The sequence below is a fragment of the Notechis scutatus genome, chromosome Z, assembly GCF_049901735.1.
Source record: "Notechis scutatus isolate UNSWTSFEM ecotype Mainland chromosome Z, rNotScu1.2, whole genome shotgun sequence".
NCBI classification, from domain to species: domain Eukaryota; kingdom Metazoa; phylum Chordata; class Lepidosauria; order Squamata; family Elapidae; genus Notechis; species Notechis scutatus.
The window spans coordinates 133,048,871-133,063,821 of NC_142025.1; the positions used below are offsets into that span (position 1 = coordinate 133,048,871).

General features: G+C 41.1%; 1 protein-coding gene across 1 annotated transcript; it reads left to right on the top strand.

Annotated features, from left to right (window-relative positions):
• Positions 1 to 240: 240 nt before the first annotated feature.
• On the top strand, positions 241 to 4,935 carry ZG16 (zymogen granule protein 16). Its single transcript, XM_087947446.1, has 4 exons — positions 241 to 317; positions 995 to 1,050; positions 1,145 to 1,277; positions 4,277 to 4,935. The coding sequence occupies exons 1-4, from the start codon at positions 241 to 243 to the stop codon at positions 4,632 to 4,634; spliced, it is 624 nt and encodes a 207-aa protein (XP_087803572.1). The 3' UTR covers positions 4,635 to 4,935.
• Positions 4,936 to 14,951: the final 10,016 nt, after the last annotated feature.

Genomic DNA, 14,951 nt, shown 5'->3' on the forward strand with positions numbered 1-14,951 from the left:
TCTGCCTGCCTGCTTTGCCTGATTTTGGGTAAAAGTTGCTCGTTTTTTAATAAAAAATTCAATATTTACATAAATATTTATTATATTTACATATTAGCCATGCCCAGCCAGTCACATGACCACCAAGCCATGCCCAGTCAGCAAGATACGCCCAGCCAGTCACATGACCACCAAGCCACACCCACAAATTAGGTCACACCCACAGAACTGGTTGTTAAGATATTAGAATCCCATCCCTGCATGGAGGTATTGCAAGAAATACAACGAGCAGATCGGAAGTATGGCTGCTACTATGGGAAGAAGAGCAGTGTCGCAATGTACAGGCCATCCTTGACTTATGACCACAATTGGGAGCAGAATTTCCATTGCTAAGTAAGTGAGTCACATCCAATATTATGATTATTTTTTTTGGCCATAGTTAAATGAACCAATGAAGTTGTAAAGTGAATCACACGATCACTAAGCAAATCTGGCTTCCCCCACTGACTTGTGACCCCCTTGTCACAAGCCAGCTGGGAAGGTCGCAAATGGCGATCATGTGACCCCACGATGCTGCATCTGTGATAAATACATGCTTGTTGCCAAGTGCCCGAATTTTGATTACATGACCAGTGGGTGCTGTGAGGGTTGTAAGTATGAGGAATGGCTGTAAGTCACTTTTTCCAGGGTTGCTGTAACTTTGACCCGTGGGGCTCAAAGTGGTTAGAATGCAGCATTGCAGGCTAATTCTTCCCACTACCAGGAGTTCGATCCTGACTGGCTCAAGGTTAACTCAGCCTTCCATCCTTCCCGTGCCAGTAAAATGAAGACCCAGATTGTTCAGGGCAATGTGCTGACTCTGTAAACCGGTTAGCAAGTACAGTAAAGCACTATGAAGCTGTGTATAAGTCTAAGCGCTATTGCTATTTGTTGAATGAATGGTTGTAGATTTAGGACTACCTGTAATAACAAAAATAATGTAATTTATTGATTTTATACACAACTGTCTTTCTAGGAAGCATTGTTTCATCATCATCTTCCTCCTGTCGTGTGGCATCACTCTCCACGCAGGTAAATTCAAGGAAAGGCTGTTCCACAGTGAGTGGGGCTATTTCCACTACTTTACCACAGCTCAACCCCTTCTTCCTCCCCTCCATTATTTCAGAGAATGCTCGGACTTCCTCCTTTTCTGGCCCGTATGGGGAGTCATATGGAGATCGCTTTTCTCATTCTGGGTACCAACTCGAGGGGCCCATAACGGCCTTAAGGGTCCGGATTAACCGTAATTTCATTGTGGGGTAAGTACATGAATGGCTGAGAGGACTGTGGTTCAGGATTATGTATGTCAAGGAAGGAAAACATGCTCGGGTTGATGGAAACGAAAAGATCCTGTGTCAGCACAACTTTGTGGGGAAGCAGATCAGATCTGTTTTTGTTTGTTTGTTTGTTTAATTTCTAGAGCTCTCCATTTCAATGATTCTGGGTGACTTACAATTCCAGAATTAATAAAACAATTGAAACAAAGGCATTTTGTAATCCAAACATCCAACATAAATATAAACAGAAGCCTATTTCTTTACTTATTCCATTTCTATAGCACCCATCTCAGTCAAAGACTGGGCAGCCTACATTTTCAAAACAATAAGAATAATTAAAACAATCAGTCCCATTTTAGGTTGCATCTATCTATTTTTACTATAAAACATAGAATTGTGGTATGAATGGTTAAAGAAAAGGTAATATTTGACAGCTGGATAAGTTATGAAATTATGGAAGATGTGTGTTTAATTATAAAATATTCTGTTAAATTAAAACATTAAAAGAATGAGGAAGGTACTGTAACAAAACTATAAGTTCCATAAAATCTAAAATCTACCATATTTTTCAGACTATAAGATGCACTGGACCAATGTCCAGAAGCACTCTGCAGGCTAAAAACGAAGGCCACAAACGGGCCCATTTTTGGCTTGCAGCATGCTTCTGGACGCTGGGGAGGGCAAAAATGGGACGCATGGAGGCTTTGGGAGGCCAAAAGTGGGCCTGTATTTGCTCTATAAAACGCACAGACATTTTTATCCACTTTGGGGGTGTGGTTATAGTCCAAAAAATATGGTACTGTATATATAGGGATAGCTCAAGGAAGGGGTCAAAGAGGTTAAAATGGCAGTAATGACTGTGTGACCAGATTCTCCCCCCCCCACCCCTTTTTAATGTGTTGCCTACACAGCACATATAAAAAGAGGAAGGATTTCAATTACACCATTGTGTATAGGATGTGTGCACAAACAAATGTCAACATAAGGATATTTGCTCATTACAGATCTTTTCTGTCCATATAGAAGAGAGAAGAGTTTTGGGGTAACTTTTGTTTTCCGTCAGTTTGATTCTGGCTCCCTTTCAGGTTTTAGAAATTTCCTGAATCAGTTGAATGGACAATTGTGAAAAATTATGTTTGACAGAATTCCAATTTTTGGATGTTCATGTTAATAGCCCTGGAATCAGTCTTGCACACAGCAGAGTAATGATTAAACCTTGATTATGAAAATGTTGCTTATCAATTATTTGACTTATGTGCCATTATATTGATGTGATTCATGGTGACCCCATAAGACCCCATTTCTTCATGATGTTCTAACCCAACATTCAGATTCAGGACTTCCAACAGTGGACTCGTTTCGGCTGTAATTGAGTGGATCTACCTTGCTACGGGTTATCCTTTTCTTCTCTTTCCTTCCACAGTTATTGTACTTAAATCCTTTTTTTTTCTCGCTGATCGTTGGTGAGCCCAGAGAGATAACAGGCTATGGCATATTAAAAACCTTGGTGCTGGATCTGAAATTGAATTACTGCTTGTTATCAAATTCAACTTTGAAATGGGATATTCAGTCTTAGTATTTTAAGAAAATCTATATGGCCACCAAACACAGTGATTCTGAGGAGCTTGCAAAGATGAAAGGCCAATATAGAAATAATAAAAAGCAATAATCTCCTAACCTCCCCCCAAGTGACAACAATCAAATAAGACACTTGATGGGCTCCATCCCACTTTAGGGTCCCCAGGCCTATTGGCAAAACCTTGTCTTCGGGGCCTACTGAAAAAATGTTAAAGTGTGGGTCAATCTTATCCCCACAGCAGAGGTGGCATTCAGCAAGTTCTGACCAGTTCTGAAGAACTGTTAGTGGAAATTTTGAGGAGTTCAGAGAAGCGGCAAATGCCACCTCTGACTGGCCCTGCCCCCATCTATTCTCTGCCTCCCGAGTCCCAGCCCGATCGGCTGGGTCTTCTTTGGTTACCCTGCACAGGAGAACAGACCTGGAAAGCAGGTTAATGGGGTGGGGAGGGAATGGAGATTTTACAGTATCCTTCCCCTGCCATCCCCACCAAGCCACGCCCACCAAGCCACACCATGCCCACCAAGCCATGCCCACAGAACCAGTAGTAAAAGTTTTTGAATCCCACCACTGTCCACAGATATGAGCCACCAGGAGAAGCCCCTTCGTCTCGGTCTTGCTAGAAGGATCTCCTTAGGAGAGGAGACCTGTAGCATTCCCTGTTTGCCTGCTGTAATGGGTTGGATAGATGTGACTGGGAAAAGACAGTCCTTCAAATAATGTGGTCCAAAACCATTGTTATTATTCCTTGTGTTAGATTTGATCCAGTGTCTTATCCCAAAGATATATATAGTGTAGATAAGTGTTTCCCAAGCTTGACAACTTGAAGATGCGTGGACTTCAACTCCCAGAATTCTGGGAGTTGAAATTCACTTATCTTCAAGTTGCCAAGCTTGAGAAACACTCATCTAAATTCTTTTGTGGTTTCATTTTGAATTGTTAGTGGCTGTTCTTCCAATCCATGTTTTTTCACATGGCAGGGTAACTATAGGATTACTTAACCAGAAATGAATAACCTATGTGGTTTAGTATGCCAGCAAACACACTTTCAGAGAAAGGTTTCTAACAGTCCAAGGATAATTTCTACACTTGTTGGAAATAAACACTGTTCCCAATGTAGGTTTAGTCATCATTAAGCCAGTTCACTCTTTAATCAGTGTAGGTGTAATTAAGTCCAAACAAAAGCTTCATTGTGCAGTTGTCTTCACATTATTTGCAGAATTTTAAGAGGAGTTATTACAAAGATATCCTCAATTTCTAACCTTCCTCATTGTTCATTTCCTCATTGTTCTTTTCTTTGAGAAACAAATTGAACGAAGAAGCCTTTATATAATTCTAACCTAAACTCATACTTCACAGATTGAAACTGGTCCAAGAGAACCAAGATCCTATTTATTTATTCTAGCCTTCAGGTCCGTTATGGAAAGCAGTGGAGCAACTATATTGGTGGCACTTCGGGAGATCTGGAGGAAGTCTTCCTGTTCCCAAGGGAGTCCATCATCCAAGTATCTGGGAAATATAGCAGCTATATCCGCAAATTAGTCTTCGTCACTGATGAGGGGCGCTACTTTTCTTTCGGCAAGGATTATGGCTCCAGTTTCAATGGGGCACCGCTCTTCCCAAACACTGTCCTGCGATTCTTCAGTGGCCATTACAGTTCCGTCATTTCCTCCATTGGATTCCACTGGGATAAATATCCTAGCAGTTGTAGCATTTGTAAAGATGGGGTCCAGGAACAAGAGAACAAAGAAAGAATAGAGTAGAAGGCAGCTGAAAGCCTTCTCTGCTATCAGTGAGGTCCGTGTAATAAGTTCCTTCAGCATCCAACTAGTCTCACCTGCCCTGTTGCCAATTATCTGTCTCTCTACAGATGCCTACTAAAAGAGTAAACCAAACTAAACCTAAGCAACTTTTTCTTGCAACAAGTTTCCCACCCTTCCTTGATCTTGAAAAGGAAGCGAAAGGAAAGCTATCACCACCTGATCTGGCCTAGACATTGCTTTGGAGCTGTTCTTCCCACAAAGGACCAACTGTCAACACTGTGGCTAATAAAAGGCAATCTGGAAACAAAGAGTCATTGTTTTTCTTTACCGGTTGTCCACCCTTGAAGCCAGTGCCACCACTCCACTGAAATAATGTGGAATTCCTTACAACCTAATTTTTCAACATTTAGGTATGCATTGCACACTGAATTCACATAACAGGAGAAATAGAGCAATGGTTAAATGCAACAGCTATGAACTTCTATTCTGGTCTCAGTCATAGCCTTCCTGTTTGATCCTAAGCAAACTGCTATATGACCCCTTAGCCTTCCTGATATAAATGAAAGTACAAAAATGATGCTGGTTTTCTAAAACTATTGAGAAGATGAATGAGTTAATGCACAGAACCCAAGCCTTGGCTTATTTCAACCAAAATTTTTGACTAAGCAACAATGGCTCTGTTGACATACAGGTAGTGCTTGACTTATGACCATGCCAGAATTTGTATTGCTAAGCAAGGGGGTTGTTAAGTCACGCTCCATCTTATGACCTTTTTTGGTTGTTAAGTGAATCACATAGTTGTTAAACAAATCACATGGTTGTTAAGCAAATCCAGCTTTCCCCATTGACATTGCTTATCAGTAGACAGTTGGGGAGGTCACAGATGGAAATCACATGGCCCTGGAAACATCGTAAGTACATGCCAGTTTCCAATTGCCAAATTTTGATCACGTGTCAGGATGCTATGACAGTCAAAAGTGCAAGGACCAGTTATAACTCGCTTTTTCAATGCCGCTGTAACTTCAAATGCTCACTAAATGAATAGTTATAAGCCAAGGACTACCTGTATATGAGTCAAAATTCAAGACATCATGTTTTGTATTGGTGTTATGTACGAAACCCAGCCATACACTTAAAAAAAATAAACGATGCTGGATGGGATGGAGGTCATTTTGTGTGGAGGGATCCTCAAAAAAGTCAAAATAGTATTCGTGACTGTCTGGATTAACTCTCTGCCCCCCCCCTTTTTTTTACGTGCATAAAATGCATGGCTCACGTAAATAGCAATTAGTCTCAGACATAAGATGTGAGACAAGTTAAGGACTGCAAGTAATGGATTCTCCAGGCTGTGATTCCCATTGCATAGCAATACCAGCATCCACTCTCTAGAATAGAATAGAATAGAATAGAATAGAATAGAATAGAATAGAATAGAATAGAATAGAATAAACAGAGTTGGAAGGGACCTTGGAGGTTTTCTAGTCCACCCCCTACTCAAATAGGAAACCCTACCATATACCATTTCAGACAAATGGTTGTCCAATCTTTTCTTAAAAACTTCCAATGATGGAGCACCCACAACTTCTGAAGGCAAGCCGTTCCACTGGTTAATTGTTCTTGTTAGGAAATTTCTTCTTGGTTCTAGGTTGCTTTTCTCCTTGATTAGTTTCCATCCATTGCTTCTTGTCCTGCCTTTAAGTGCTTTGGAAAATAGGTTGAAAGACCTCTTCTTTGTGGCAGCCCCTGAGATATTGGAACAATGCTATCATGTCGCCCCTAGACCTTTATTTCATTAAACTAGACATACCCAGTTCCTGCAACTGTTCCTAATATGTTCGAGAAGAAGCCTATATAAATGCCCAAGTAGCATTTTCCAAAGGACAGGACAAGTATTATGAAGGAAGATTACCATAGAGAAGGCAAGTGTCTAGGCACTCCAGCAGCCCAGATCAAATGGCCAATTTAGGACAATGGCCAGCCAGTGGAGGGGAGAGGACACATCTGCAGCAATCTCAATAGAAACTTTTATCTGCAGCTGTGCATAGGCTTCAATGCATATTTATCCTGCCAAAGGATTGATGGGTAACTATAGGTTGCAAGTGGTTGGAAATGGGCTGATCCACACATCTGCCAAATCTCAACTATGCATTGTGTGAGATGCGTGTCCTGCATGCTCATTGGTTGACATCTTCTACATTTTGTGTGCTTTGTTGTTTGAGCATCCTACTGCCAGAACGTTAACATTCGCAGAAGTATAATTGCAACAGCTATGCAACCACCCCCAAACAACTAACACATTTTCCCTGTCGTGCAGTGATGCAGAAGTCTAAATCAAGCCTAAGGCACCAGGCTAGGCTAGAGGCCAGGAGACAGTACGTTCTAGACCCACCTCAGGCATAAAAGTTGGCTGGATGACTTTGGTCCAATCACCAGGAGACTGTGAGTTCTACTCCCACCTTAGGCAGATTGGAAAGTAGTCAGATATCTGTTTTCCATTTTTCAGGGTTTGGAAGTATAAATTTTATGGCCCTCAGAGTTCCTTTGGGAGGAGCCAAATTTGTTAGCTTTCCTTGGGTTTGTTTTTTTAGGATGGGGTGAATAGTTAAAATGGAACAGATACCGAATATTAGTACCAGTTTGCTTTTCATTAGACATTTGCAAGAAGACTATGAGTTCTAATCTAGGGCATGAAACACTGACTGGGTGACTTGGGGCCAGTGATTCTTCTGAGCAGCCTACCCACCTAACAGGGTTGTTGTTGTGAGGAAAATAGGAGGAGGAAGGTGTATTGGATATGTTCACTGCCTCGAGTTATTTATAAAAACAATGAATCCAGGATTTAAATAAATAAGTAAAAACTTTGCAAACCCACACTCTCCTGAACTTGTCTTCACTTATATCCATGTTGGCGAACCTATGCCATGCGTGCCGGAAGTGGCATGCTGAGCCATTTCCCCCAGCACCTAAGAGGTCGCCCAGAAGAGCCCCACTGCACATGCGCATACTCGCCACCACCTGACAGCTGATTGTTGGGTATCTGGCGCGCATGCACAGAGGGCGGAGGGGGGTGCGCGAGAGACGCGCAAGCATGTGCAGGGATGCGCTGCACGTGAGGGGGTCGTGCACGCAGGGGCATGGGAGGGGCCAGCACGCATTGCCTTCTGGGTACTGGCACGCAAGCGTGTGCGCAATTATTGGCACGGGAGCCCAAAAAGGTTAGCCACCACTGACATATCATCAGTGAAGAGTTGCATATAGAGGTGGGATTCTACCGATTTGGACCGGTTCGAGTGAACCAGATGTTAAAGTTACAGCTGGTTCGCTGAACTGATATTTCAACCAGCCGGCTGGCTCCACCCCTCCCACCCCACCCCTCCCAGGACTCTCCCTGCAGCCCATTTTCAATGGAGGGTCCGCATGGAGGCTCTGTGAGGGGGGAAAATGCGCCTTCTAGAAGTCCGGAAAAGGGCCTGTTTCTGGCTTCCAGAACCCAGGGAGGCCATTTTCACCCTCCCAGAGGCCCGGGGGAGGTCTCTGGACCCTTGAGAGGGCAAAAAACAGCCTTCCCGGAAAAACCGGAAGTGGAAAAATGGGCCTATTTCCGGCTTTTGAGCCTCCAGAGGCCGGGGGAGGCTGTTGATCGCTCTCCCAGAGGCCTGGGGGAGGGTGAAAACATCCTCCCCCGGGCTCTGGAGGCCCACCAGAAGCCAGAAACAGGAATTCTGGGAATTGAAGTCCACATGTCTTAAAGTTGCCAAGTTTGGAGACCTCTGAGCTAAGCTATATGAAGTCAGCAGCTAGCACAACCTCATCAGGTGACTTTCATGATCCAGGAGGACCTGATCCAAATTCTCTGCTTGAAACCACAGCCCTGGCAGTCAGCTATATGAGACATTTTAGAACAGCAGAAGAAGCAGAAAATCATTCTTCCCCTATGTATGTCTCAACTCAGCAAGTAGAGACAATGAAAGCTTTGACTTTATTAGAAACCATCCATTTAGTGTTGACTTTTAGTGTCCATAGAGATATTTTCCAGGATGTGGATCTCTAGATCTTCCAACAGGGTTCCAATCACCACAATAACAGAGTCCTTATAATTTATTGCTGGCCGCTGAAACCTTTTCTTTCCTCCATTCAATGTTCCCAGCATGATGGACTTCTCCAGAGAATTAGGTCTTTGCATAATCTGTTCAAAATACAGCATGGTAATTTGATCCTGGTTATTTGTGCTTTGAGGGAGAATTCTGCGTTGATTTGTTCAATAATCTCTTTGTTTATTTTCTAAACTGAACTTGAGAGTGGCACTCTCAAGAATCTTCTCCAGCATCAAATTTCAAAAGCATCAATATTTTTTCTATCTTACTCTTCCATACTGTTTCTATCTTGCTTCTCTAAAGTCTAACTTTCACTTCTGTAGAGAGTCACAGGGAAAAGTATTGCCTGAAGGATTCTGGTCTTCATGTATTTTTATTTATAATATTTTTATTTATTTCTTGTATCCCACCTTTATTATTTTTATAAACAACTCAAAACAGTGAACATCTCCTTCCCCCTCCTATTTCCCCCACAACAACAACCCTGTAATGACTGACCCAAAGTTACTCATCAGCTTTCATACCTAAAGCGAGACTAGAACTCACAGTCTACTAGTGATTGACCCAAAGCCACTTAGCTGGCTATCATGGCTAAGGTGGGACTAGAATTCACAGTCTCCTAATGATTGACCCAAAGTCACCTAGTCGGCTTTCATGCTTAAGGCAGGACTAGAACTTATAGTCTCCTAGTGATTGGCCCAAAGTCACCCAGCTGGCTTTCATGACTAAGGCAGGACTTGAACTCACCATCTTCTAGTTTCTAGCCTGGTTCCTTAACCACTAACCAAACTGACTCTATAGCTATAGACCCATCACAGCATCTGAATGTCATTTCCAAGACTTTCATGACTGCCCTACTGAGTGCTAGTCTGTATCTGCTGGTTCTTTGGATAGTTGATTCCCAAAGTCAGAAACTATCCTGAATTTCTAATTTCTAATTTTTTGGAAAGCAATTTCTGGTACTGCTATTCATTATCCATTCCATTTTGGCTATTCACCCATGAAGGAGGAGGAGGAGGAGGAGGAGGAGGAGGAACAACAACAACTTTGGCTCCTCCCAAAAAGTACTCTGAAGAACATAAAAGTTGCACCTCCATGCCCTTCAAAATCGAAAGCAGATATTTGACTGCTTTCCAATGTTTTTTATTGCTTAATGTTGCCAGCTTTTGAGAGATTCCTACCAGGACAGGGTTAATTAGATGTTAAGGTAGGCGCTGTTTGCTTCAGCAGGTTACCAAGAGAGAGAAAAGGTTTATAATATTTTGATGCCCACCTTGAATTCCTGCCCTCCTGCTTTTTTTAATTAATTCCTTTGATACCAACATCCATCAACAAATTGGAAGTTTTCATGGTGTGAAACAGCCTCCGCGAGCAGCGCTCTCTCTTTGCAAGAATGCCTCTGGATCCCACATGTTCTCCGTGCACAATCTTGAAAAATAAACATCAGATAGCTGCAACCTAGAACTTTTCTAGAAAGATTGATCATCTACCCTGCAAAAAAAAAGGGGGGGAAACTTCTTGAGAGTGAATCTGGTGGGCAGTAACCACAACATTACGTCTTTACAGTGAATGGATGTGAATAGTGCAGCAAAACTTTCTTTTAACAAACAAATGGGCAGGGAGCAGTGGTGGGATTCAAATTTTTTTACTACCGATTCTGTGGGCATGGCTTGGTGGGCATGGCAGGGGAAGGATACTGTAAAATCTCCAGTCAGAGGTGGCATTAGCCGGTTCTCCAAACTATTCAAAATGTCCACTATTGCTTCTCCAGAACTGGTCAGAACTTGCTGAATACCAACTCTGGCAGGGAGGTTTGTCTGCTATTAACAAAAGTCTGTTAAACTGAACAGTGCTTATCCACACTTTCCAAATTGGAAGATTTTTGGCACTAACAATCAACCGTAGCCCATGAAAGGTGTGCTTCCCTCTGAATTTTTTAAAAATTGAAATTATCAACATAGTTTCTTTTAAAAAAAACACAATAATTTCAAAAATACTTTTGAGGTGAAAATATTACAGGTAGTCCTCGGCTTACAACAATTCATTTAGTGACTGTTCAAAGTTCCAATGGCATTGAAAGAAGTGACATGACCATTTTTCACTCTTATGGCTATTGCAGCATCCCCTTTGTCACGTGATCAAAATTCAGGTGCTTGGCAAGTGGTTCATATTTATGACCCTTGCTGTGTCCCAAGATCTTGTGATCCCCTTTTGCGACCTTCCAACAAGCGAAGTCCAAGGGGAAGTCAGATTCACTTAACAGCCGTGTGACTAACTTAACAATTGCAGTGATTCACTTAACAACTGTGGCAAGAAAGGTCATAAAATGGGGTAAAACTGACTTAACAAATGTTTCACTTAACAACATAAATGTTGGGTTCAATTGTGGTTGTAAGTCAAAAACTACCTGGTATTGGTTACATGAGAACAATCCATGGAATTGCAAAGATTCTAACTTGAAACCATGCCCCTTTAAAAATTAAATTATAAAACATATGATTTTGATTTTTAATTAATTTGGGCTACAAATATTAATAATAATAATCTTTATGGACTGAATTATTATTTTTCTTTCTTTACACGCTTCCATCCTGTGGCCATCAAGATGTTAACTTCCTAGCAGCTAAAATCCCTATGAAAAAGTAATGTTGCACTCTGAACATTTTGTACATGCTGGAAAATTGAAGTATAACAATGGTGTAACCAGCCAGCAACTAAACAGAGTGATTTGTGATAAAGAATGCTCACATAACCTGGGAAAATAAAATCTTTTGCAGGGCTGACTGGAAGGATTGAGAGGGGTTTGTCAATAAAGCTGCAAGCAGAGATTTCCATTCAGGAAATCTGAGTCAAGAGCTTCTGCTAATAGGAATATTTTCCCGTTCTTTATTCATCACCCCCTGAGTGCCAGGCAGTGAGCTTGTCTTTCACATGTAACAATATCATGGGGCTGACCTAGAAATAAGTGGTGAATAGCTCATCAGTCTTCTCCCAATCTGACACTTTCTAAGTACTTAAAATCAGTGTATAGGTAGTTCTCAACTTACAACCACAATTAGAATCTGAATTTCCGTGGAAAAGCAAGGCAGTTGGTAAATGAGTTACACCCAATTCCATGCCCCCTTTTTGAACCACAGTTGTTAATCAAATCACTCCCGTTGTTAAACGAATCTTGCAAATGTGAAGCAAATCTGGCTCCACCCATTGACTTTGCTTGTCGGAAGCTGGCTGGGAAGACCACAAAAGTCACATGACCCTGTGACAGTGCAACTGCTTTAAAAGCCTGTTGTTTGCTAAGCAATATAGGAATAAAATCCAGTCCGGTTCAAACCCAGGAGAAAGATGCTGGAAATAAAATGGAGGCTGGCTGGTTGAAAAGAAGGTTTCTGTTTATTTGGTTTCCAAAAACTTCAGTGACAGCAACACTGTTTCTGGGGTGGCTGACAAAATGGCTGAATGAGTGGATAGATTTTTATAGGATTCTGGGGTTTTCTGTTTGAGATGCTTCAGGGGTTTTTACAATGTAGTGACCCTTATGTCTTTTGGTGGTGGGTAAATCCTATTATGTCCTAAAGGTCATATTCTGTCCTTAGAATTGAGTGGGGCAATGTAAATTCTTAATCCCATTAGCTCCAGCCTGGGGGGAGCTGTGGTTGAAGGTGTTTTGTTTGTGAATAGGCTGGCTTGGATTTCTATAAATGGATACTGAATGGAATATTCAAGTTTTCTCAATAGATCCAAAAGTATCTCATGCATAAAACTTAATTTTTAGGGGGACTGTCTGGAATGTTTTCCTGTTAGTGGAGAGAAATGAATGATTTGATCCTAGGAAAGTCTTCTTTCAGGGGGAAGGCTGCCAACTTCCTACAGCACCCTAATTTTGGTCAGATAACTTTGGGATTGTTACAATGGTTGTAAGTATGAAGATCAGTTGTAAATCATTTTTTTTCCAGTGCCATCGTCATTTTAGTAACTACATAAATGAACGGTTGTAAGTTGAGGACTACCTGTAGTCCAACCCAACTTGGGGACTCCAGGTTGGGGAGAGATAACAATAAACATTCCAACAATAAAGAAGACACAAATTGGTCACAACTTGTGGATATTTCAATTCTGCAGGGTCAGAAGTGAATGGAGCCTTTGATTCAGTTCTGCATTATAAAAATTAATCAGCAGTAAAGCCCCAAAAGACTTGGCATTCGACTAACAATCGTTCATTTAGTGATTATACAAAGTTACAGTGGAACCACAAAAATTGACTTGTGACTAATTTTTCACACTTACGACTATTGGGTTAACTTCAAATCATGGGATCAAAATTCGAGCACTTAGCAACTGGCATGTACTTATTTGTCACTTTCTCAGGCAGCATCCAATGAGCAAAATCAATGGGGGAAGACAGATTTACTTAATGACTGCATGATTCACTTAACAACTCCAGTGATTCACTTAACAACTGTGGGGGGGAAGTCATAAAATGGGGCAAATTGCATATAAAAACTGCCTTGCTTACCAACTTAAATTTAGGGCTCAATTGTGGTGGTAAGTGAAAGACTACCTGTATAGCAGGAGAGTAAATTTACAAGAAATATTAGAGGACGGGGTTGTTGGTTAATTACCAGAAAGGCTCATTAGCAGAAAGTACAGGTAGTCCTCAATTTGCGACCACAACTGAGCTCAAAATTTATGTCGCTAAGTGAGAAATTTGTTAAGTGAGTTTTGCCCGATTTTGCAACCTTTCTTGCATAACAGTTGTTAAGTGTATCATTGCAGTTGTTAGTAACACGGTTGTTAAGTAAATCTGGCTCCCCCATTGACTTTGCTTGTTAGAAGGTCACAAAAGAGGATCACATGACCCCAGGACACTGCAACCATCATAAATGTGAGTCAGTTGATTAGCATCTGAATTCTGATCATGTGACCATGGCATGGGGAAGCTGCAATGGTTGTAAGTATGAAAAACAGTTATAAATCACTTATTTAGGGCCATTGTAATTTCCAATGATCACTAAATAATTTGTAAGTCGAAAGCATTTCCTGTGTGTGGAAAAGCTGCAGTCGTTTTGCTATAGAGCCCACTCCAGTAAAATTTAATGCTACTTAAATGGTATGACATCATTTAACACATCCTCTTTCTTCAGAGGCTGCTATGTTTCCTCTGAAGGTGGGGAAGGAGGAAATCAACAGAGTATGAAAAATGGCCCCCCAATATGTTTGCTTCAGGCAGCAGAAAAGCAACTTAGACTATTGAAATAATTACATTACATTACATACAGTTCCCTCATCCATAAACCTGCTGGTCAGATCAAGCTTGAATTCTCCCCATCACTCTTAAAGAAAAATTAATAAAAATTAGACTAGACAATCACCAACTCTAAATATAGTGCAAGGCAGCTGGGTAAAGGACAAATTACCACAAATTAGGTCAATTACAGACAAACTGCCCTGCTACTCAACAACTCACTCAGTGCAGGACTCTGGAGATGAATTTCCACGGGCAGCAATGCTTGGCTTGGGTTCCCCAGCCAGTCTGAAAAATCTTGGGGGTTATTACCTTAAGCATTGGAGAAAGTTACTATCCAACTGCAGTCCCTAGTATAACAAAAGATCAAATAATTAGATCTCCAGGGAATTAATTGTACAGGTTTAATTTAATTTTAATTGTATTTAAATTTGACCCAGAAGATTTTGAGCCAGTTCTGCCCGATCTCTTTTCCCCAGCATGAAAGCGGGGCGGGGAAATGTCACATTTGCTATAGAACTTTTCTTTGTGAGCTTCCTTAAATGGATATTTGTATGGAACTAAGAAGTTTCAAATTATTTCTATAATATATTTAAATTATTTCAGCTGTTCCTTTTGCTTTCTAATAGTTAAACATTTCCATACTTTGTCTTTATTATAAGATGGACCCAAATGTGTACAGATGATGCCATTTTTTTCTCATTTTAGAGAAGAAAGAAAAATAGCCTCAAATTACTTAGAAGGCAAATTTCTTTTCCTGTTGATGAAGAGCTCAACTTACTTTCAGAATTGAGCATCCAGTGTTGCCGCTGGCATGGTTAAATTAAACATTAATTTCACTTTTTGAGCCAAATCCCTTGCTGCAAAGCATTCACTTTATGTGCACTGAGTTTTAGCTCTGAAAGATTTAGAGCTGTGTTTTCAACTTGGCAATGTTAAGACGGGTAAACTTAATCCCCAGAATTCCCCAGTTACCCATGC